The 24,443-nt window shown below is 45.3% G+C and overlaps 1 protein-coding gene across 2 annotated transcripts in view; it reads left to right on the top strand.

Moving 5' to 3' along the window:
* The window catches only part of STOX2 (storkhead box 2), a gene marked incomplete at both ends in the record, with an annotated part of 196,403 nt that overhangs the window by 82,330 nt on the left and 89,630 nt on the right, over nucleotides 1-24,443 (top strand). Inside the window, one exon of one of the 2 annotated variants that reach the window (XM_079726596.1) lies at nucleotides 15,041-15,274. The exons of the other annotated variant lie outside the window; for it this stretch is intronic. Coding sequence (XP_079582722.1) covers nucleotides 15,109-15,274 — 166 coding nt within the window. Of the gene's footprint in view, nucleotides 1-15,040; nucleotides 15,275-24,443 lie in introns of those variants that run through there. 2 annotated transcript variants of the gene reach the window in all.

Raw genomic sequence — 24,443 nt, 5'->3', positions numbered from 1 at the left:
GCCCCGCCGCCAAGCCTATGCCCCCCAAGCCGTACTAATAGTGGCTAACATTTGCAGTGCCTTCTCTGTACCAGGCATTGTCTAAGCAGTTCATGTGGATTAATTGATTTGAATCTTACAGCAGCCCTGAGTTCTGTTATTATCCCCATTTTCCAGTTGAGGAAATTGAGACTCGGGGTGATCATACGGGGATGGTCAGCGGTCCAGTGCATTTACCTGGGCAGGCGGCCTCTAGACCCTGTACACCCTTGCCTCTCTGTTGTGCCATCCAGATCCCAGGTCTATCAAGGCCCCGTCCTGCTTGTTTCCTCCTGGCCTTGAAAGAGCGCGGAGGAGGAAGCCTTTGTGAGGTCTGGCGGAGACAGCGGCGCGTAACTGGGATCCGGATGTGTGCTCCTGCCTGCTCTTTGCCAATCCCGTGGTTACGTCTTATTCTGACTTGCTTATTTATGGGCCCTGGGGCTTGGCAAGGAAGAAGCTAGAGGTTCACACAGTCTGCACAGGAACGAGGCAGATTCTTGTTCCTGTTACTGAGGGTTACACGTCTCAAGGGTTGCTTTAACCCCACCCCTTTCAAACCCCGCAATTATGCAGGTGGCCGTAGGGCAGAGCTGATTTACCCCTTATTTCTTGGGCTAATTTGGCTTTGGATGAAGGAAAGGGGCAAAGGCTCCCTTTCTCTCGAGCACAGAAAACAAGTTGGCTTCTTTCCTGTGTAAGTGATAAGCACAGGTTTTCCCAAAAGGGAAGTTTTGCTTTTATAAGCTGCCAAAAAAGTTCTTGAAGCATTATTGGGCCATCTCGCTTGGTTTATTTATTTATCTTTCTGAATGAATCCAGCTTTGGTTTAGGAGTTTGAAGGAGTCCAAGGATTGTCATCAACAACACTGTTACAGGTTGAATTGTGTGCCCCCCAAATTCCTATGTTGAAGTCCTAACCCCCGGGACCTCAGAATCTGACCTTATTTGGAAATAGGATTGTTACTGATGCAGTTAGTTAAGATGAGGTCATACTCGAGTAGCGTGGCCCCTAATCCAGTGTGATTGGTGTCCTTATAAAACAGTGAAATTTGGACACAGATATGCACACGGTGAAATGCCAGGTGAAGACAGGGGTGATGCAGCAGAAGCCAAGCAATGCCAAGATGGCCACTGAAGCGCCAGAAGCTAGGAGTGAGACCTGGAGCAGATTCTACCTCCCAGCTCTCAGAAGGAACCCATCCTGCGCACACCTTGATCTTGGATTTCCCCAGAACTGTGAGACGGTTTCTGTTGTTGAAGCTGCCCAGTTTGTGGCATTTTGTTCTGCCAGCCCTAGCAAACTAATGCAAACGAATTCTTACCTTAAACAAACAAACAATAAAAATGAAAACATTAAGTTAGTAAAGTTTGATGACCCTGAGCCTTTGAGCAAAGTGCCCTTTCTTTTTTCCAGCATTGCAGCAACTTAGAATCAGAGGACCTTGGCACTGGAGGGCCCTGGCTGGGGACTGGCACGAGGTCTGCAGGGGCACCTGCCGGGCTCAGCCTGAGTCCAGGGTCACTGGCTCACTTCTGCTTCTCTCCACCGACACTTCCTCTCCGTTCATTCTTGACTTCCGGTCCCCTGCACAAGCTCCATGTCCCAGGATAGTCTCCTCTCAGCATGTTAATTTCTCTCTCCCTTCCTACCTCTTCCTTTAAGTCTTCCTAGTTTGATAAAAATATGCCAACTGCTTCCTTTCAGCTCTCGCGATCCGGAAGTGAAATCCCCAGCGCCCTCTTGCAGAAGAAAGACCCCCCTAATTTTCGATTCATCCCTATCCTCCACCCCTCCGCTGCCCTTACCCTTTGCCTGTATATTTGGATGCCATATTTTATGCCTCCCTGTCTTGTGTCTGCCATACTTCCGCCATCCATTAGGTCAGGTCGGAGCTGAGGTAAGTCCAGCGTGGGTGGGGAAGCCAACGACAGGTAGGCTGAAGTTGAAGGTGGTACCTTCATTTGGTAGGAGGAGAGCCTGGGTGGGATGCCCACACTGTGAAGGGGAGATAGACCACAGTTAGAAACACAGGTCAACACATAGAAGACTTCGAAACGGGGAGATCTGGCCAAGAATCAGAGATTGGCGAGGAGATAGAAAACCAGGCAGAGTGATCACATGGGCCCGGGAACCAGGGTGAACTCAGGGCACTGTATACGGCCTCTGGCAGCGCCCGATGTGTGCGTGCATGCCATTGGGGGACTGAGTAAGATCAGAAAGGGTGGAAGCTTTACCTCTTAGGAGGTGCAGAGACCGTGGGACCATGCCATTGTGTCATCTGAGGTTAAAATCCCTGGGATTTAAGGCCCCAGTCTATGGAGGGCTTTGAGTGTTGTGCTTCCTACAATATAATGCTTCATCGATGGTGCCGATTTTTAATAAAATTTTACTCATCTTGTCTTTGGAACTTTAATGGTTTCCAAATCTGCTCTGTGTTGAAGGATGGCCACGAGCTGTGCCAAAGGGGATGGGTGAGGTGCCCTGCATGGCGGGCCGGCCCCCTGGAGGGTCCGAGGTGCTGGCTTAGGCAGTGTTGTTGAACAGCTATAGCTGCTGGTGGTCTGTACACGGGTGGAGGGTCCCGGATCAGTGGGGAAGATGAGGGAGTACCTGGGCATCTCATTTGGTGGGTGTTTTCTACCCAGACCGCAATCCTTTGTTTTTTGCCCAGCAAACACCAAGTAGAGCTGCGTTGCTACTTCTATTTTTCTTTAGTCTTTGGGAAACAAAACAAGCTTTTCTCCCCCAAATAAGACTTTAAGTCTTAATCAGGTAAATGGTGAAAATCCTTGACTTTACTAAGTTTTAGCCCACTTGCTGGTCTTTGATGGCAGGGACTTCCTAGATATAAGACTGAGCGAAGAGCTCTACATATATTATCTTATTTAAATTGACCACTATATATTTTTACCGTTCTTATTTTAAAGATGAGAAGACGCAGGCTTATAGAGGTTAAATAATTTGTTTAGGGACACAGAGGAGGTAAGAAGCTGAGCCAGGACTTAAACTGGGGCCTGACTTCAAATTCTGTGTTTAGTACTGAACTGGCATAACCAATAGTGTCAAATTCTGAGTTCCTAAGAATTTCTTTTTATTCTTCCTGTTGTTCCAAAGTAAAATTTTACCATGACTTGCGTTATTATCATCTCAAAGTCACAAAGAAATAGAACAATGACTTACCATGTATTTATTATTACTCTGGCCCTAATCAACTCTTCTAAGTGTCAATAAAAGTGAGATGTAGCACTTTCCATAGACTTCAGAATGTCTGCATATTTCTTATTGCATTATAATAGCACGTCATGGTGTTTGAACCAGGAAAAGGACACGGCAGCTGTTGAGTGCAGTTCCCACCTTTTCTAAATGAAGATATTGAGAGTCATAGAGGTTTGGTGAGTTGACTACTGGGAATTATTAAAGGCTGCCATAGAACTTCCGTGCTGGTGTTCTTTCTCCTTACTTAAGTGTTCTTCACAGAGCTCTTATCTTTTCCAGTACCTCGTTGAGGTTGGTGGGTAAAACAATACAGGAGCAGAGAAGTTACGTGACACTTGCTCAAGATGCCAGAAGAAGTTTGTAGTGGAAGGAAGACATGAGCTTAAGAACCCTGGGACCAGCCTTTCCATCACCCCCACCCCGGCTCCCTGAGCCTTGCTGTGCTGTGCTGCCTCTTAGGGGTTGCCCTCTCAGCAGGTCTCTGAATGGCCACATGGCCACGTTGCCTTAAGCCCACTGATGCCAGAGGAAGGGAGGGAGGGGAGGGAGGGAGGGGGAGAGAAAGAGAGAGAGGGGACCATCACCATATCATACATGACTGATTGTGAAAATGGTAAAGGATGTCTGGGAACTTTTGTTTCATGCATGTGTGCGTGTTTCTTTTAATGTTCTCTATTTTTCTTTTTTTTTTTGGTGAAAAACTCAGATTTTATAATTATTAAGAAATTCTTCCTGTCAGAGACAAAAGAAAAAGTGAGCTGCTTGATTCCATTTCCAGCAATATAGCAGACCATATATCCTCAAAAGCCCCCGGATTAAAAAAAAAAACCACTATAAATTTCCAGGTGAAATATTTCATAGCATTTCTTGGCTCTTCAATCTCGTAAAACGCAAATCTAGCTCCATCCACATTTCTGTACCATTAAGCTAGCAACTCAGCCCCAAGGGAACTGGCCTGTTCATGCTGAGCAAAGAAACTGGTAAACAGGGTAAACTGCAACAAGGTTTGACTATTTAAAACAGTAAAAGAAAGTGGGGGGGACAGAGAAAGGAGAGGGGGAGAGGGCGGGAGGGAGGGAGGGGAAAGAAGCAGGAGATGGAGGAAGAAAGAAAGGAAGAAGGAAGGAAGGAAATGGAACAATAACCTGGGAGCCAATATATGTTTGTACAGAGTTGAATCACTGTCAGGTATTTGTGTTGTTTGGGAGAATACGGAGAGGGTGATTTATTTTAGATTTTTTTCAAGTTCAAGAATGGCTGTTGAAATATCGGGGTAATCACTGAAAGAACAGAAGAAGAGAAGACATTAAGAGAGAAAGAGACTACTTAAATGATTTAGCATGGCACAATAAAGAACTTTCTGAGCTTCCCAGGGGGTGCACCACCTGACCTGGCAGCCAAGGTGTGTTCAGCCCTGGACCCGGTCGAGGGTGTTAACTAAAATGAATTAAATTAACATTTACCCAGCATTAACTGATTGCCAGGCACATATTTCATTTAATCCTCAGAACAACCCCATTAAATTGGCACTTTTGTCTTCCCCATGTTACAGAGGAAGAACTCAGGCATAGAGCTGTTTATAGGACATGTCTGAGGTTGCCCAGCTGGCAAGTAGAGATGCTGGGATTCAGACACTGAGAGATGTGCTCCAGAGTAATCACTTTTTTTTTTTTCTTTTGAGGTACGCGGGCCTCTCACTGTCGTGGCCTCTCCCGTTGCGGAGCACAGGCTCCGGACGCGCAGGCTCAGCGGCCACGGCTCACGGGCCCAGCCGCTCCACGGCATGTGGGATCTTCCCGGACCGGGGCACGAACCTGTGTCCCCTGCATCAGCAGGCGGACTCTCAACCACTGCGCCACCAGGGAAGCCCCAGAGTAATCACTTTTAACTCCTAAACTCTTTCGCCTTAGCAAAATCCTTGCAGGGAAATCCTTGCCTTAGCAAGATTCTGGGGGGCGGGGGGTGGAGAGAACTGTGCCCCTCCAAGATGGCTCAAGGCCTCTCCCCTCTGTTCTCCTGTTCTACGGCCTTTGGGCCTCCTCCCGGAAACCTGCAGGTGCGCACAGCTGGAGGAACCTTTTGCCTTGATTTCATGGGTCAGTGCAGTGCTGCAGCTCTTGAACTTGGTCATTTGTGAACTCTGACAAGTGCATAAAATCACTTCCTTTTAAGCTTTTCTGTTTTAGTTGCTGAGGTTATGGTGTTGATTATAATGGTCTGTCATGACACGTGAAAGCAAATTGGATGTTCTCATAATTGATGCGTACTTAAGACGTATTTAGCCTCTCATCTAAGCAAGTTATATTTCAATTGTTACAGGATCTAAATTTCAAATATCCCATTTGCCATGCCACCCATTCACTAGCATATAGGTGCTGGCTCCATGAATACATTTATCTGTCAACACCGAACATGGGTGGATTTCTTTAGGTCTGCAACTGAAATAATTTAGGCCTAAAAATGTGTCCTGGCTCTGGAAAACTCTGTAGGAGGCTCACCTCCAAGAACTTGGAGATGTTTAAACACGCAGTGTCTGGAGCCAGGAAGCCAGATCAGATATTCTCTGGAAATCAGCTTCCCTCTAAGATTTTGGAAGAAAACTGTGTCGCAAAACAGTGTCTCCATCCTATCTCTGGGTTCAACTTTCTCTTTCCTTTATTCCCTTCTGTCTCTTTCTTGTAGCTTCTTATTTGGGTTTGGCCTTTTCCCATTTCGAGGACATTTTACTCCTTTCTTCTAAGAAGCCACGAAGACAGAGAGGTAGCAGTTTTCTGACTGGCACAAAGGTGTGTCCACACAAAACTCACCTGCAGGCTGAAACAAGGGCGGGCGCTCACCTCTAGTCTAGTCTGTGTTACAAAGCGCAGTCCACGTGCAAAATGTTAGGACTTGGCACTTGTCCCTTCCCCCTGCTGCCAGCGCTCAGCTTGGTGGCCTGGAGGGAGCCCCCCGCTGGCCTCTTAAGAAGGTAGTCCCTTGTTCTTTGTGGGAACTGGGAAAACAAGGCGAGGTGGGGGGAAAGGCTGGGGAATACAGGTTATGCTGTATTGTGTATTCTCCTTACAGGAAGCGTTTGCCATCAGATGGAATTACCTCAGCCAATTTTTGGTTTGGGTAAATGGGGTCATAGCAGAACCAATGCAATATATGTCTTGCCAAACATTAAACTTTGGCCACAGGTCTTTGAGCCTCCACCCCCATTAGTCAGGGGACAAAGAAGAGTATATGGTGACACCCCCAAATGCTACTATTTTACATTTTAAAATATCTGATCATACTGGCAGTTTTTCTTGTCTCCCCACTTACATTTATTTGTTCCTCTTATAAAGCAAAAATTATACTTTTTGACCAGCCTTCTTTCACGAAAAGTAGAGTGACTGTATGTCCCTGCTGGACCAGGCAGGTTCTGGTCAAGCGTTTTTTCCTAGTGTAATTAATAGCATCCTTTTTACTTGAAAAAAATGTCCTAGTTGAATAATAAATAACATGGTAACTAATGAAAGCTACTGCAAATGATTATTAGGTTATAGTTACCCCTCTCTGTTTGAAATAGAAGTCTCATAGCACCTTTAAAGTATCAAATGAATAATAATAGGAAGACTAATGATTATTACCCAGAAGGCTAATTACTTAAATTTTGAAATATTGAAGGAAAGTTGGAAAAAATCTCTCCAATGAACTTAGTAGAAGTTGTTAATCTCATCTGTGTTTTTTTATTCTATATTAAAGTTAAAATGTTATTAGTAATTATTAAATGATATCACATAAAAGTCCTATAATTTGCTGGGAGCTAAAGTAGTTATTCTTTTTTTTTTTTTTTTTTGTGGTACGCGGGCCTCTCACTGTTGTGGCCTCTCCCGTTGCGGAGCACAGGCTCCAGACGCGCAGGCTCAGCGGCCATGGCTCACGGGCCCAGCCGCTCCGTGGCATGTGGGATCTTCCCGGACCGGGGCACGAACCTGCATCCCCTGCATCGGCAGGCGGACTCTCAACCACTGCGCCACCAGGGAAGCCCTTAATATAAATTTTAAAGGGCAAAAATGTTGGTATCTCTAAACTTTAAAAAGTCTTTTAAAAAATTTCTCTAGATCTTGACAAACTCAAATGCACCCTTGAAAGAATCATTTTCCAGTTATATTTGGGTGGAACCTGACCCTGCCAGTTTACTTTTGAGCTTGTTTTATATTCTCGGTCTACCTGATATCAGCTTTTGTTTTCAAACATAAAAAAGGGCGAGGCTGTGTGCCCCCCGTGTGTGCAGGAGAAAGGACCAGTTCACAGCAGCTTGTCTTCCACCCTGTCCACACAAAGCCACTTCCTGACTGTGCCTTGGCTTCTTGGACTCTATTCTTTTCTATCTTTTATTTATTTATTTATTTATTTATTTATTTTTACATCTTTATTGGAGTATAATTGCTTTACAACGGTGTGTTACTTTCTGCTTTATAACAAAGTGAATCAGCTATACATATACATATGTCCCCATGTCTCCTCCCTCTTGCGTCTCCCTCCCACCCTCCCTATCCCACCCTTCTGGGTGGTCACAAAGCACCGAGCTGATCTCCCTGTGCTCTGCGGCTGCTTCCCACTAGCTATCTACCTTACGTTTGGTAGTGTATATATGTCCATGCCGCTCTTTCACTTTGTCACAGCTGACCCTTCCCCCTCCCCATATCCTCAAGTCCATTCTCTAGTAGGTCTGTGTCTCTATTCCTGTCTTACCCCTAGGTTCTTCATGACATTTTTTCTCTCTTTTTTTATCTTTTAAATTGCATAAAATATACGTAACGTTTACTACTTTAATTCTTTCTGTACAGTTCAGTGGCCTTAAGTACATTCACGTTGTTGTGCAACTATCCCCGCCATCCATCTCCAGGACTTTATCACCGTCCCAAACTGAAACGCGATACCCATTAAACCCTAACTTCCCCTCCTCTTCCCCCAGGCCCTGACAACGGTGACTGTACTGTCTCTGAATTTGACTACTCTAAGCACCTCATCTAAGAGGCATCGTACAGTATTTGTTCTTTTGTGTCTCGCCGATTTAGCAGAATACCTTCAGGATTCATCCACGTTGTAGCACGTGTCAGAATTTCCTCATATCTGCTCTTTCCATTTGTTGACGGACACAGGTTGTCTCTACCTTCTCTGGACTCTGTTCTTGACCCTGGGTAACTGCTCCAGTTTGAGCAGGGTGTGCTGGGCACCACTGAATGCTGCAGCTCTTGAATACACGCTAGCTGCTCCTGGGTGTTTTCTTCTTTCTTTTTCCTAAACCCAGTTTGTGGATGCTCTGTATTTCAGCTACTTAACTCAGTAGCATCCACGGTATGGTATCAGTGCTACTTGCTGGCCCCCACTGGAATTCAGCTTGTTTTGTTATTTGATGCAGAGCAGGATGCATAGGCGAACAAAAGGATCTAGAAAGGATTCAGGTTTTTAAAGTGCCCCCCCTTAGTGATCAAGCGTAATAATAAAATTGGCTTTTTTTTTTTTTTTTTGCGGTATGTGGGCCTCTCACTGTTGTGGCCTCTGCCGTCGCGGAGCATGTGGGCTCCTCCTGGATCGGGGCACGAACCCGCGTCCCCTGCATCAGCAGGCGGACTCTCAACCACTGCGCCACCAGGGAAGCCCCTAAAATTGGCTATTTTTGTCTTGATGCCTCCTGCTTGCCAGCAGTGAAATGGAACATTTATATATTTACCTCAGATCTTCACTTTGAGAGCTTATCGCCGTGACAATTGAAACAACGGAACTCAAAGATGAATTTTTCCCAGGCCCCCAGCAAAGACGTGAATGCCTGCTCACCTTGGCATCACTGCACCGCACTGCCCTCTATTACTCTGACTTCACTTAGTCTGGCCTGGAGACGGATGTCATCATCCTGCCAGCCTACTCCAGCCTCTCCGGCCTCCCAAACACTCAGGCCCCTCTTGAGTTACTTCTCCTTGGCGAGTTCCTCCATTCCCAAATAATTGCTTTCTTTGGGAGTAGAATTCACTGTCCACCATTATTCATTATAGCCCTGTCGGCAGTGGCTTATAGGTGACAATGTACCTGAGTGGAGAGACTAAGGGAAATTCAGCTTAGATTTTGATAGGGATGCAAAGACCAATATATACACAGTCTCATCATTCTTAGGACTTCTCCGCAACATGTTTTACGCCATGGATTTATCACCTCCCACCACCTGTCTAGAGCTGTTTGCCTAAATGTGCTCCAGCGACAGGTGGTCCTATGATTAGAGCTTGATGAGCAGTTGTTGTTGTTGTTGTTTCTTGGTAGATTTACAAGGTGCGTTTGCACATGAAAGGCTCTGAGAAGTCCAGCAGGCCTGTTGTAACTTTAACACATCTTCTGAATTTATAATGGAACCCTCTTTCCAAGTCACATTTGTTAATGTATCTCAGGACAAGTGTTCCCCAGAGCGCATTATTTATTGGGGGCTGCAGGCCTGCATGCCAGCAGCATGACTACTGCCCTGGCAACCACGCTGGTGGTCCACATAAGAAGAGAGCTCAAGCTTTCTGATAAAATTATAACTAGCAGTTTGGAGCCTGGGCAAAGGAGGACAAAGATGTATCTACCAAATACATGGTCAGCTACCTTATTGGCTGCTTTTGGAGGCCCAGGTCATATGAATGTGCATATGTACATACATGCAAATATATGAGTGTATATATGCGTCACATAAGAAATACTCCCAATCCTCCAGCTCGAAAGCCTCTGAAAAAGCCCTCGTCCTTTTGGGACACATTCATTTCCAGATTCCATTTAGCTTCTTAACCTGGACCACGCAACCACCCAATTTTATGGTGTGTATATGTATTTTTTTTGACTAAAAGCACATTTGTCAAATGAAACTGTTAATATCTTTTTCAAATTATGTTTCAGGATGCAGCAGCAAGATGAATGACTCTCAGACTCAGAATTTTGAATTTTATTTAACAAATACTTTAATCACAAAGTTTGACGCATATATCACAGACGTACATAAATACATAAACATCTATTTCCTTTCTGCGGACTTAGCTCTCTTACCATACCAAAGTGGGGCTTTCTGTGCACAGCAAAGATCACTTATAGTTAGGTCTTTAATGAATGTTCAGTATACCAGAGATACAAATTCAAAATATCAAATTTTCCTTGATTAGAGATACAAATGGGAAAATCAAATTTCCTTCAGTTTTTAGGTTCAATGTATTCAGTTTGTAAATTTGGTATTTTAAAAATAATAAAATTAAAACTGTAACTCTCAGGGGGCCTATGAAAAACATTTGATCAACTCAGATTGAAGACTGAAGTCCTTTTACTCAATAATTAGCCCCATTTAGAAACACAGTTATGGAAAATTTCAAACCAGATTCTTCGGAGTACTTAATCAGGCTTCATTAGTCATCACATCTGGGCCAGTTACTGTGAGCCACTGGACACAGCTATGAACAAAGCAGAGTAATGAACTACAATGAATAAAACAGAAAACATCCCTTGCCTTCATGGAGTTTACATACTTGTAACTATTAAATTCATTCAACTCTTGTAAATCTAATAAACTAAGGTTTTAAATGAGGAGCACGTCAAAGTCAAAATTCTTCTACCTTTCAACTTAAAATTACAGGTCTAGGGCTTCCCTGGTGGCGCAGTGGTTGAGAGTCCGCCTGCCGATGCAGGGGACATGGGTTCGTGCCCCGGTCTGGGAAGATCCCACATGCCGCGGAGCGGCTGGGCCCGTGAGCCATGGCCGCTGAGCCTGCACGTCCGGAGCCTGTGCTCCGCAACGGGAGAGGCCACAGCAGTGAGAGGCCCGCGTACCACAAAAAAAAAAAAAAAAAAAAAAATTACAAGTCTAAAATCAATTACAGTTGACCCTTGAAAGACACAGGTTTGAACTACCCATTTCCACTTATACGTGGGTATTTTTCAATAGTAAATACCACATGGTCCATCCGTGGTTGATTGAATCCGAGGAACCGTGGATGGAATGGCCGCTATAAATTATACTTCAATTAACCTGGTTGTTCAAGGGCCAACTGTATACATCTGAATTAGAATCACAAAGCAAATGTGTGTCTAATTAGTGTCTCTATCTGATGTGTAAATACCAAATGTACAAATTATTCTTAAGCCTGATTAAAAAATTACGAGTACTGTGAAAGTGATTTGCTGTATCATTTCGCTATTTAATTCTAAACTTTCCTACTAGGAAAAACTGGGATTACACAACTGAGCTTCCTTGATGGACAGTTCAAGACCCAGATACTTGATTGTCTCAAGTGGGTTGAGCGATTTGAAACTAGGACTAGGGACCTAGGGGTTGAGTATGACCAGAGTGAATATTTCCATAGGACAGATGGACACACTGAGTCTGATTTTAACAGTGGCTGTAATAACGGGATTCCACTTTCTTTACATAACGTTGGTTTCACAGTATGTTGTTTGCTAGATTCAAGTCTTACCTTCATAACTTCTTTTGATGTTGCCACTTAATTTGGATGGGTAAATTACTTAACTGTCTCTACCCTTCCTACTCTACTATCTGATTCGATTAAGCTAACCCAGCCTATTTACCACCTGATTCTTCTGTGTCTGGCTATTTGGCTTTGGCTCCAAGAGCATTCTGTTGCGTATGGACACTGGGTGATATCGCTGCTCTGCAAAGGCCAGCATTCAGAGGCAGCTGAGTGGAGCTGTAGCTCTCCTCCCAGAATATCCATCAACCCACCCCCATTCCTTCAGATGAACAATGAATATTTTCTCAGTTTTAAGTCAAGTGTGATTCAAATTTACAGTCCAGAAAAGTCCTGGATGACCCCTCCCCTAAACAGAATCCCTCTTCTAAGCCCCTTTTATATAGAGATTCTGAAACTGTCATTGCTTCTTTGCTTAAAACCCTTCAGTGGCTCACATAATACAATAGAATACAAAACCCTTAACATGGCCTGCAAGTCCTTGCGTGATCCAGCTCTTGGCTTCATCCATGATCTCATCACACGCCTTCCTCTTATGCTCCAATTCCAGCCATGCTGGCCTTCTTTCACTTCTTCCAACAGAAGCCAAGATTCTTTCCCACCTCAGGGCCTTTGCATGCACTGTTCCCAGTTTCTGAAACATCACTCTCCCCACTCTTTGCTTGGATGATTCCACATACTGTAGGTCTCAGATTAACTGTCATTTTTTCATAGAGGTGATTCTTCTTTGTAGACCTTAACACAATCCGTGCATTTATTTGCTTACTACCTAGACCATAAGTTACGTGGGGCCATGTGTGTTGTTCTGTTTGCCCAGCATCCATCACAGCATATAATAGACAGTCAAAAATCATTTGCTAAATGAATAAGTATCACAGTTGTCACAGCAATCACCATTAGCCTTCAGTCGTAACCATTATAATCATTCATATAACCACTTATGGCTCATGGGATGTAGGGTAATTGTTGAATTGGATTGAGATATCTAAATGTCAATATCTCATGCATTCATTAATACAATTATTTTTTATTACCTTTATGGTTCTTTACACATTTAGTCTTCTTTAGCTTCTAAAGCTGCAGGCTTTCTGTTCTTAGCAGTCCTCTTACAGTAAAGAAGACATTTTAGCAAAATGTGCCTTTTGGGAGACTGTCCTTTTCTAACTTTAAAAAAATATCACTGAATATTAGCTAACTGGTTTACAGTTAGTAATAAATTTTGATTAGTGTAAATACAAGTTGCTTAGTGATTTTTGTTTGTTTACCCCCGGTTTCCCGGGAGATAGATCAGTTACACTGGCCCCAGGTTACAGAAGGCAGCCCTTAGATATTGAATGGAAGTTCTAGGTTCTATAATGTTTGTTGCCGAAACCTCGCCCCCCTCTGTGTCGTTCTTCGAGAACCTTGCCCCCCTCCCGCAAAGAATTAAAGCCTTGGAAAAGCACCAAATTGTGCTAAAACTCCTGAATCTTAACCATTTAGAACCCAGTGTGGTTTTTTTTGGGGGGGGGGTTGTTTTTTGCGGTATCAGCCTGAAAAGATCATAGGTTCCTAAAGATTTCATATCCCTGTCTCTGTACCTTGGCACCTGCGAATATGTACGACAGCACAAAACATGATTTTGAACGTTGCATCGTCACAAATGGAAAAAAGCGCAAAGACGTAAGAAGAATCGGGTTTATTTTTGTTGTTTACAACACCTAAGCGTTATTGGAAACCCAAACGAGAAGCCAAGCTGAAAAAACGGCCGCAGCGCAGCGCGGTCGGGGTTCTCCGCAATGTGGCCGCGCGCCTTTAACTCGCAGTGACCTCCGCGTCCCGGCCCGGCATCCCGGGCCCGGCGCCTCGGCCGGGGCGGCGCATCGCCCCCTCCTCCCCTCCCGCGCCGCGCGCATTGTTGTCCTTTAGCGATTGGTTGTTGGACCAGAAACAGCCGTGCAGAGCCGGGCCGGGTAGTGGGGCTGTTGGACCTGAATGCAGGTTAGCGGGCTGGTAGTGACTGACACCGGGGGCTCGAGGGACAGCGAGGAAGAGCCGGAGCCGCCCTCGCTGCGTCCTCCAGGCGGTGTGGACCAGGTGCCCGGGCGTTTGCGGCTGTCGGCGGAGCTCCGGGTGGCGCCCCCTCCCCCGGACCTAGCTGCCTCCGGGATTGGCGCAGGTGGGCAAGGCAGGGCACCGCAGACTGCCCTGTTCCCACCGATCGGTTTCTCTCCCTTTCTGCAAGCGGGAGGCGCCATCCTAAAAATATGTAAATATCCGAGCGCTGACTCCTGGCTGGGGCACCAGCCAAGTCCCAGAGCCGCCGCAGGGTGTTTTACATGAAAATGAGAAGCCTGACAGGATCCGTGCTCTAACTTAAGACAGTTCGGTGATTAGCAGGAGGCTGAGCGGCTTCCCGGCTTCCTGTCCTTCAATAGCCATTCTGCGCGCTCGCGACTGAGCAGCGGTGCCGCCGTGCGGGTGGCGATCGGCAGGCTCCGCATCCTTGGCAGCCATGGCTCCCGTCGCCGCCGCGGCCAGTAAGTAGGAGCATGCCTGTGTAGGGGGGCACATGCGTGTCGGCGCGCGCGCGCGCACACGCACACACGCACGCACACCACCCTGAGCCTTGGAAGGAGGAAGATCGACGAGGCGCTGCAGTCGCGAGGACTCTTCCTGGATTCGGCAGGAGCCCGCCGCCGCAGCTGCTGACTGCAGAGCCTGCTCGGATCCTGTGCACACGCGCCCCCCATCAGAGCCTCTGTAATGAAGACTGCCTCCCGAGGACTGCAGGGGAGGCAGAGCCAGCCCGCGCCCGGGACTGCGGGCCGCGCGGCTGATAGGCCCAGGGGGACACGACTTGGACACTGTCATCCCCACGCCTCGCTCTGAGCCGCCCGGTGCGGAGAGGATCTGCCGCCGCCCCTCCGGCTTCCCGGGCGCCCGATCCCGGGTCACCCCCGGAGGCCTGGGCTTCCTCATTTGTTTGGGTCTTTTGTGCCGTGGCTCACAGTTGGCTAAGCACTCCTGCGCTGAATCGGGCCATTGTCTGCGCTCCCATTGCTTTCACGCTGCAAGTCTCGGCGCCCTCACCCCGCCCGCCCCCTCCCCGCCTCCTCCTGGCCGGGGAGCCTCCTAACGTGCCTTTCCCCCCAGGAATCTGGAAGCTATAAGCCGGGCGGATTGCAAATGAAGTGTAATGCATTGTGGGACGTGTGTAAAATCGGAGCCTTCGCCGTGGGGGGGTGTGGGGGCGTGGGGAGGGCCGGACCCGCCGCTGGCGGTGTAGACGCTGACGAGGAGGGGCTGGGAAAATGCGCGCAGAGTCCGCCCGGGTCGTGCCCGCCGTAGACGGATGAAGCCGCGCGCTGCGCCCCGGCGCTGAGGCCCCGAGGATCGGGGCAGCGGGTCGCCCTCCCCACCATGAAGAAGACCCGGAGCACAACCTTGCGGCGAGCCTGGCCTAGCTCGGATTTCTCGGACCGGGCCTCGGACCGCATGAGGTCCCGCAGCGAGAAGGACTACCGCCTGCACAAGCGCTTCCCCGCGGCCTTCGCGCCCCAGGCTTCGCGGGGCTACATGACATCAGGTTGGTAACCGCGTTCCGGCCCCCAGGCCGGGGCCGCGGGGCGTGCTCCGGGCGCCGCGGCCGGAGTGCTTCCCCGGGAGGACGGGCGGTGATGGATGCGATAAGTTATGGGGAAAGCAGGAAAAAAATTAGCTCACATCCACCATTTTGTACCTCCGCAAGATCCACAGCAGGCCCTCTCAATATGGGGTTGGAGAGCTATTAGTTAGGTGAAATCTGGGAGGGGGACGTGCCGGGCGTTTTGGCTGCACAGATAAATGACCGCCAGCTCGGGCGCCCAGCATCCTTGAGCTCGTGGAAGAGCCTGCGTCCGCCGTTGCCCGCAGTATCGGGCTTGCTCGCCCCCGCATTGTGGCCAATTCTTATCCTAGTGGGTATTTAAACAGCCTTTCTTTTTAAAAAGGGAACAGGTTCCATGCACAGTTCTGGATGGTTTGAGTCAGGGAAGAGGTCTCAGGCTGGTCTGCTTGCACGCAGGGAACTGTGTTGCAGCTCATTGAATGCGTTCGGTGGGGTAATGGTGTGTATGCGGATTGAATGCTCACATGATTTTGTGTGGATTTAACATATGTTGCTTTGAATCAGGTTGTATGGGAAGAATGGAGGCTGTGTCATGTATTTGCATGTCAGACAGGAAGGACAAGCGAAACGGTAAATGGGAATGAAGGATTTCATCGTAAAACGCATAGAAGCATTTCTGAAGGCGCCAGTTAGTTCCCTTTGGAAATACAGCGGATGGCTTTGCTGTGTGACTTGGAAACCCAGGGATAAAATACTTGAAACGCTGAAGGAGGAAAATCCTGAAACTCTTCTCGCTGTTTTCTCCTTCCTTACTGTTGACCACTTGTATGTAATGATGTGTAAGACACCAATTTTGGTTTGTTTGTTTTTCATTCTGAATGAATTCATTTTCTTCTAAACAAAATGTCATGGGAGCACCGAGGTTATATTTGAAAACACATCTATACCAAATCACTCTAAATCCTGGGAAGATTGCTTTAAGCTTGCAGTTGGTACTCAAAGTCTAGCTCTACTATCTTTCTCCTAAAACAGCAAGTTTCAAAAAAAAAAAAAAAAACTGGGGCTGGTATCTCATGCTTTAAAAATGTCTTGTGAGTGCATTTCCGTGAGTATAAAACCTAAATAAAATAACCGTCTTTTTTACTGCAAAATCTGGCGACATAAGGATGTACTGCTTTGGCAATAAGGCTCCCTTGATTTTCCCTGTCATGAAAAGCCAGATTTGTAAAGGAAGTGACAACTACAGTTTATACTTCAGTAACTGAAGTCAGTCACTGCTGTGGTCGCTTTATTCTTCAGGCTGGTGGCAATAAATTTTGAAATACACCTAAATCCAAGTGTAACCTCAAAACATGTATGTCCATAAACCCATGTCTACACTGAGTGTTCAGATAATCTCAGGTTTCATATCCTTGGGGTTTGAATGTCTTCATTCCACATTGAATAGTTTCGCCTCTTTTTTGCCCCTCTTCAGGAATCAGTACTGATACCAAGAGTGAGGCTGTAGGAGGGCAGGTGGCCATAATGTCTTCAACAAACCTGCAAGACTCTGTAATGGTTTCAGGCACGTTCCCATGGAGCCTGTTTTCACCTATCTTGTCATAGCATCATTATGATCACATTTTTATTCTTTGCTAAAGAACTTCTCGGCTATTGCCAGTTTTTCAAGGCATTTTTGAGGGCTTGAGAGAGAAGCTTTTCATTTTCTTTGATTCTCTTATTTCTTGACTTGTAAATAGTAAGCTGGTCCTATGGGGATAGTGAAGGATCAGCTCTTTCTGGTTGGTGGTTGTCTGTGCAGGTTTCCTGTTAGGTTACTACTGAGAAAAGAAAACCAGAAGGTGGGGGAAGAAGAGCTGTGTTATTCATTCAACATTTTATGGAGTCTCCCCCCACCTCAAGCAAAGTACCTTGCTAGATTCTCATGGGGCTGCAGGGTTGGGTATAATATGGTTTTGTCCAAGGATGGAAGCTGTTATTTATTCTTTATTTTAATTATTAGCCAATATGTATAATAAAAAGGATTGGGGCTCATGGAAGGATAAAGTAAATATTAAGACAAACACCTACAATGAACACTGGGAGAGTAGGTGGAATCTTTCTCATACACATCTTTTTGGGGGAGATTGAGAATAGCTTGTCAATTTCCTTTTCAAATATGGTTCCTTTCCAAATACCAGTGTTGATAGTATAGATGGTATATTGAGACACTTTGACATCATTTGGGAGAAGTTGTCTTCCCCTTAACAAATGTAAGAAAGCCCACTTATATCAAGTTAGTGACTCTGGATACAAACAGAGCCTTTGTCACATAAAATGAAATAGAAAATGAAGCAGCTTAGAAACACATGAAGCTTTTCATACTTCTTCTTTCTGTTTGTCCAGTCGTTTTGCCATAATAGCTACTAGTATTTATCATACTTATTCTCAGTAAAATAGGTTTTTTTGTTGGGTTCAAAGGACAAGATAAGCTTCTTCAGAGAAATACTAAATGACTTGAAATAACTTCAGTGGAGACTGTTTTTAGAAATCCCCTCCAACAAATATTCCTTAAAAATATGGTGAAAATCACTTTCTTTTTTAACTTTAGGAAAGGAGAGGTCCTTGGAAATTTGAATAGCTGTCCTTTTGATCTGGCCTACTGTCGCACAGTAGGTCTTTCAAGTTTAACTCTGTTTATTTAAGCCAAAATTATAGGCATTCCATAATCGCTTTCTAATGAGACAGAACCTTTTCAAACAGTCTTTTTTCACTAATAAGTAACTACCAGTTTGAAATGTGATTTATAGCAACAGGCTTGACATTTAGCCTTGGCTTTTTCACGTAGCTTTGGGATAAACTACACTTAAGCTCAAGAGGTTAGAATAGACACATATCAAACTTAAGGAGACCCTACAAATGGACAGTTAGAGAATTCTGAAACTTTAAATTTTGAAGACCATGCCTCATATGACTATTTAAGCCCCTGATTCATGCTACCAAGTCGAAAATAATCCTAAGAATTCACAGGCCTCCTGGCAACCAGCAAGTTCACAGGCCATGAGATGAGTTCATTGTTCATCTTGAATATTAATTTCCCAAAGGTAGTTTCTGAGCAGAAGGGGGGAAAATCTTGCCTTTTGTTCAAATCAAGATGAATAATAAAATGTGCATCCATGAGCTGAATAAGAAAAGGGGTTAGGCCAAATGCACGTGTGATTATTCTTCCACAGTTTCTAAAACTAGAAATTATGATATTAATTAACTAGAGAGAAAAGAAAACTCCCCATAAAGAGGCAAATAGCTGTATAATCCTTAGGGCTTTATATATGAAAATATGCTCACCTACCTTCATGAAATGATTTTCAAGGCACCAAACCTTTGTTAATGAAGGTGTTAGAACCTTCTCTGTCAGGACCTTGTGAACTGTGACCTCTTTATACAAATGATGCTACTTCACTTTCCTCTCCCCAAGCCCTGGGGGTGGCCACTTCTTTATATTTCACATGGCATGCCACCAAGTTTGGGGACATTTCATTGATCAAGACTGGAAAGTGATTTTTTTTCCACTATAAAGGTCCTACGGAGCATGTGCATAAAAGGCGTCCCCTGTGAACGAAGCACCCCCAAAGTCATGGTACTTTTAGATGGATGTTTGTCATTTTAAGGAACAATAAGGCAGACAGTTTTAAAGGATTTGAAAAGGAAGAAAACACAAGCCTCAAACTGACATCTTAAGAAAATATAAACCAGTTTTGTCTGCCGATCTAACTAATATAAATCAGCGGGGAGGAATGGCCAGGACACCACCTTGATGAGTTATTAGTTTTCATTTTATAGAAACTAATTCTGGGGCACAGTGGATTGTGGGGCCCAGTTCCTTACGTTCTGTTATTTTGAGAGTTTTCTGGGAGTGGAGGATGGGCACCTGAGGTTCTAATCTGGGCCTGCCCCAAACCAGCTGTGTCCCTGGCGGGTAACATGACCTCTTCCCGTCTGGAATGGGCCCTCCTGGCCCGCATTTCCATTACAGAATTGGGCTCCGCAGCGCCTCTGTAATGGGCAAGCCCAGTATTTCTCAGCACTTAACACAGAAATCGTTAGAAATAACCTTTGCCCTTTCTGCTTATTGGAGTCATGTGCTTCGTATGTGGAGTGTGTGGGAATAGCGCTCATTTTGCAATAGAGTCTTATTCCCTGTCATCCCCAGATGTTACATTAAGTGGCTGCATTAGGGCTTGTCCTGGTGACCAAACTAATGGGGGTGAGGGGACAGGGATGAAGCCCTGGCAGGTTCTGATCACGTGCAAGTTTTCATAAACAGCATCCTGTTGCCTCCTTGCAGAGATACATTTCCAGCCTCGCTGCTCCAACTGTGCTTTAATTTGAAACTACCTGTGTTGACTCCTTTCATCAGGCCTGTGGAAGTGAGGAATATTACACTTGGTGGTGAATGACTTTATTCTTTATTTCCCAGGAGAACGTGAATGTGCTTAGAAAAGGTCACCTCTCTTGATATTTCAACACCTTTTACACTCTTGTGAACGTTTTTATTTGAAAAAAGGAATATGAGTATATTGTATAAAAACCTTAGCATTTTTACACCTCCAGAGCAATTGTGGCTTCAATTCTCTATAGCCCCAGAGAGTTAGGGCAGTTCAGACAATTGTATGTTCTTTGGTACAAGATTGCTTATGCTGAGTGCAGATATAACCAAGGAGCAGAGGCTGGTTGGATCCTTGCCAGTGGGATCAGATGCCGACTTTTGCAACTAGGACAGGCTTTGTAGATCAGTCATAGAAACTGCGCGATGCCTAGTCTATCAGGTTTAGAGTAGAGGTTCTTGTCGTTCGTAAGACTATAGACTATACTCAATGCTAACTTAACCTTCACCACAGTAACATGGGAGAGGAACGGCATGGGTAATTTTTTTTAAGTAGATAGTACACTTTTCCTTAAGTAGTTAATCCCCAGACTATTTTTATTTGACATCGGAATGCACAACCAGTTGGCCAGAAAATCCCATTGATTTCTACCACCTAAATATTTCTAAAATCTACCCCTCCCTTTTCATCTCTGTTGTTGAAATCCTTCTGTTCTATTACAGTGTCTTCCAAACTGACCATGTCCAATTCTTGCTCTACGCGTCCCCAGAGGGGTTTTGTTTTTTATTTTTTTAATCCCTCCTAAAGCAAAACTGGTCATGTTACTTTCCAACTCTTTTCAACGTTTCTCTGCCTATGGATGAAGTCTGAGACCAAGGCTCTTCATGGCGTGACCTCCCCTGCTTTTCCCACCGCTCCTTCCATTCCTCCCCCACCACCCTACACTCCAGGCTCTGGAAACTCTTTACCTTCTGCAATATCTTGTTGCCATTGTGTGCCTTTTGTGATTTATGTGACACCTCTGAGAGTGTGCTCCCCGTCTTTAAAGGTCTGATATTTAGCTAATATATAAGGCTCATCCTGTTTAGCCTTCCAGAACAAACTCATACACCCCTTCTCTTTCTAGAGCGAATCACTCGTATGACAGTTGTTTTGTACTTGTGTTACAACAACATGGTGACATTGTGTTGTACCTCAGGTTTACTAGCCAGTGAGTTCCTCAGTTACAGTATGTGTTTTATTCACATCTCTATTTTGCCAGCAACCACAGAGCTTGACACATATCAGGGACTCAGGAAATATTTATTGGATAAATGAATAAAACATGGCTTCTCTTAAAAAACTTGGTTGAAGAAATGTCTTGAACTCCTCATGTGAATCATCCTTTTGTAGCAGAAGATTCTCCTCTTCAAGGACTTCCTATTGTGGTTGGTAGGACCAGCTCTCAATGAGTCGACCATTAGAAAGCAGGAAATACTGGAATATAATCAAGAGTTAAGTGGGGTTGGTTGATAGGGTTGGTGTGAGTGGAATAGGAGTTCAGAGGAGAGATGTCAATAAAAAAGCCTGCCTGGAGGGAGGAGTTACTTGCTTCTCGAAGGACTGGGTAGGATTGGAAGAGCAGAGAAGGAGGAGGACTGGAGGAAGGTTGTAGAAGCAGTATGAACCAAGGCATTCAGCTGGCAAGGAAAACGTCAGTGTGAAATTTGCCATACTGTAAATTTGGGATGTAACTAGAAATAATGTGTAGCTAGATCAGGTGGGCTCTTGAAATGTAGGTGGAGTTTATGGGGGTAGGAATCAGATTTGTGAGTTTGGGAGAGAAATAATGAAAGAAGCATCTTAGGAAGAGGTGTCTGGCCGTGGCTTACAGGATAGATGGAAGAGATGGGAGTTGGGAGGCTAGGGGACCAGCTGGGAGGTGGTTGAGGGAACAGAGGTGATCAAGCAGTAAGGTGATGAGGGACCACCCCAGAGCAGTGTTTCACAACACTGCTAGGCATTAGCACACCACCCTTAAGAATTTGTAAACCATGTCCATATACTATCTGTGCTATTATTTACTTAATATTTTTCTTTAACTCTACCCACTTGTATATTTAAATGGATGAAAAAGAAAATTTTTTAATTTTATATGAAATTATGGGTTTCATTTGACAATTATTTTTCTAACCCCCATTACAGTTCATATATTACTATTTCAGTAAAAAATGATTCAACCAGGTACCACCTGAAATGCCCTCACATACCTGAGTGGTACTCATGCCTCATAGTGAAAACCCGTATCCAAGGAAGGAGGGATGGGCATGAAGGGCAAAGGGAGCATCTATGAGGACCAAGGGCCTGGCTGTTCCTTTAAGTGACTGGATTGAAGAGGGGAGAGAAAATCAAAGGTGAATCAGAGATTTTTGGGGAAAATCTGGGGGAAATGGAGCAGGTGATGAGTTCCATGTTGGACGTAATGGTTCGGTTGTCCAAGCAGAGAGGTAGGCACTCACGTGACGGGTAGAGGCTCCAGGTATAGTTTGGGGGTCAACCACTTAGCAGTGTTAGTGAGAACACGGGAATCGTTTAGCTTTTGTACTTTATGTTCCGCTTCTTAGAGGGGAACAGGTGACTTGCTTATTTTTATTTCCAGCAGATGGAGGGCGAGTTGGAGTCCATTAACATTGAGTCCTACTTAGGTTTCTGAAAACCTGGAGACTCAAGGTTAGGATTGCTTGGAGATCATCTGCTGTCTTTTCCTAAAAGTAAAGAGCTTTTTAATGCTTGGATGTTTTTGATTAGTGTTTGCATTTGTTCAGAAGCTATTGTAGTGTTGATAAAAGGGATGTGCTTTTGGTATCTCTAGTTCTGGTTTGAAAAGAGTTCAGAGCTATGCAAGCAGCAGCACAAAAGACTAGACCAGCTATGTAAATAACGTATATTTCAAACATCTGTCATATACCCATCTAGTTGAAAATTTATGGCTTAGGTAACGCATATACACAGTTAAAATCTCCATTTATCTTCCTACTTAAATCCATGATGTCCCCTCCAGGCCAAGTTTTCTCTTTTTGAAGATAAAAGAGAAATATCTGGCAGGTGCCTGTGGGCATTAGAGGTAGCAGGGCTTAAGCCTGGCCGTCTCCTTCTGATGGCCACAGTTTCAGAGGGAGGAACCTTCTAGCTTTGTAATTAACACCCTCACCTCACCCCTACTTCAAGTTCCTGTCTAGTTGATTCTCCTAAGAGAGCTCACAGACCAATTTATTGCTTTCGGCACATCCAACTTTTGCTTTGAAGTCATTTATTTCGTTATTAGATGAAATGAAGGCTGCCGCAGCAATTGAGGTTCTGTGGATATTTGTCATTTTTTTTGGCTGTCCAGCATCTGAACCCCCTTCCCCTGTCTATTTCCCCACTGTTGTGGGTTGAACGTGTCCCCCCAAAACCCCCTGGTAACCCTGAATATGACCTTACTTGGCAATAGGGACTTTGTAGATGGAATTAATATGTGGTCGTACTAGAGTCAGGTGGGTCCTGAATCCAATGTGACTGATGCCCTTATGAGAAGAAGAAAAGAGACGCAGACACAGGGGAGACGTCCATGTGAGGATGGGGGTAGAGATTTGACTGCCGGGTCTACAAGCCAAGGCAGTACAGGGATTGTTGGCAACTGCCAGAAGCCAGTGGAAAGGCATGGAAGGGATTCTCCCCCAGAACCTCCAGATGGAAACAATCCTGCTTCTGACTCTTGGCCTCCAGAGCTGTAAGAGAATAAATTTCTCTTGTTTTAAGCCACCCAGTTTGTGGTACTTTGTTTCAGCATCTTAGGAAACCAATACACTCACCTTATGGACCTTGGGGGGAGTCAGAACCTCATTTCTCTATGTGGACGCCGAACTTGGCCGTGGAATTGCTGTCCTGGCCCGCCTGGCTCACGGTCATGGTTTCACCAGTTACACACGCCTTTCCAGACTCTGCATCTGGTGCTTGTGGGACAGGGTAGGGGGGCTCTGGGGCACGTTCCCTGGCTGGCAGTGGTGTGGCAGCAAGATGGCATTCTGCAGGCAGTGTCTCGTGTGTGGCAATGTAGGTGGGTGCCAGCTGCAGGGTTTGTGCTTGGCGTGACTGCCAAGTTCCAAGCCTGGATCTCCAGGCCTCCCCGCAATCCTGAGTTACTCAATACTTTTCAGTAAATTCCTTTCTGGAAAGGCCATGTAGCAGAGTGATTTAGAGCAGACATGTAGTCCAGATGGCTTCATAATCCAGCCTTTCCAGTACTGAGCGGGTAAATTTGGATAAATTACCTATTTATTCAGGGCCTCAGTTTCCTTACCTGCAAAATGGGAATAATAATTGTATGTATCTATGAGGTTTGGGGTGAATTATGTGAATTAATATACATAAAGCACTGCATTTGTTTCCGTGCATAAGAATGGAAGAACCCCAAAGGAAGCAAATAGACTCTCAGCAGGATCTCAAAGTTGTCACTTCAAAGTATGCTGTCAAGAATAAATTGCATATAAGCAACACAAAGAAATATAGTTGAGTTTTACTTTGCAACCACGTTGGCTTCATTTTGTGAAAGCTTCCGGGGTCCTTGTTTCTATCTCTCCAATAACACCCAGTTTCCCTCGTCCTTGCATCTAGCTACTTAGTGTTTAAAACTCAGTTCCAGGGAATTCCCTGGTGGTCCAGTGGTTAGGACTCGGCGCTTTCACTGCCGAGGGCCGGGGTTCGATCCCTGGTCGGGGAGCTAAGATCCCGCAAGCCGTGCAGCGTGGCCAAAAATAAAATAA

The sequence above is a fragment of the Hyperoodon ampullatus genome, assembly GCF_949752795.1.
Source record: "Hyperoodon ampullatus genome assembly, chromosome: 20".
NCBI classification, from domain to species: Eukaryota; Metazoa; Chordata; class Mammalia; order Artiodactyla; family Ziphiidae; genus Hyperoodon; species Hyperoodon ampullatus.
The sequence above is the reverse complement of the archived record's forward strand: the minus strand, read 5'-3'. Positions and strand labels throughout refer to the sequence as shown.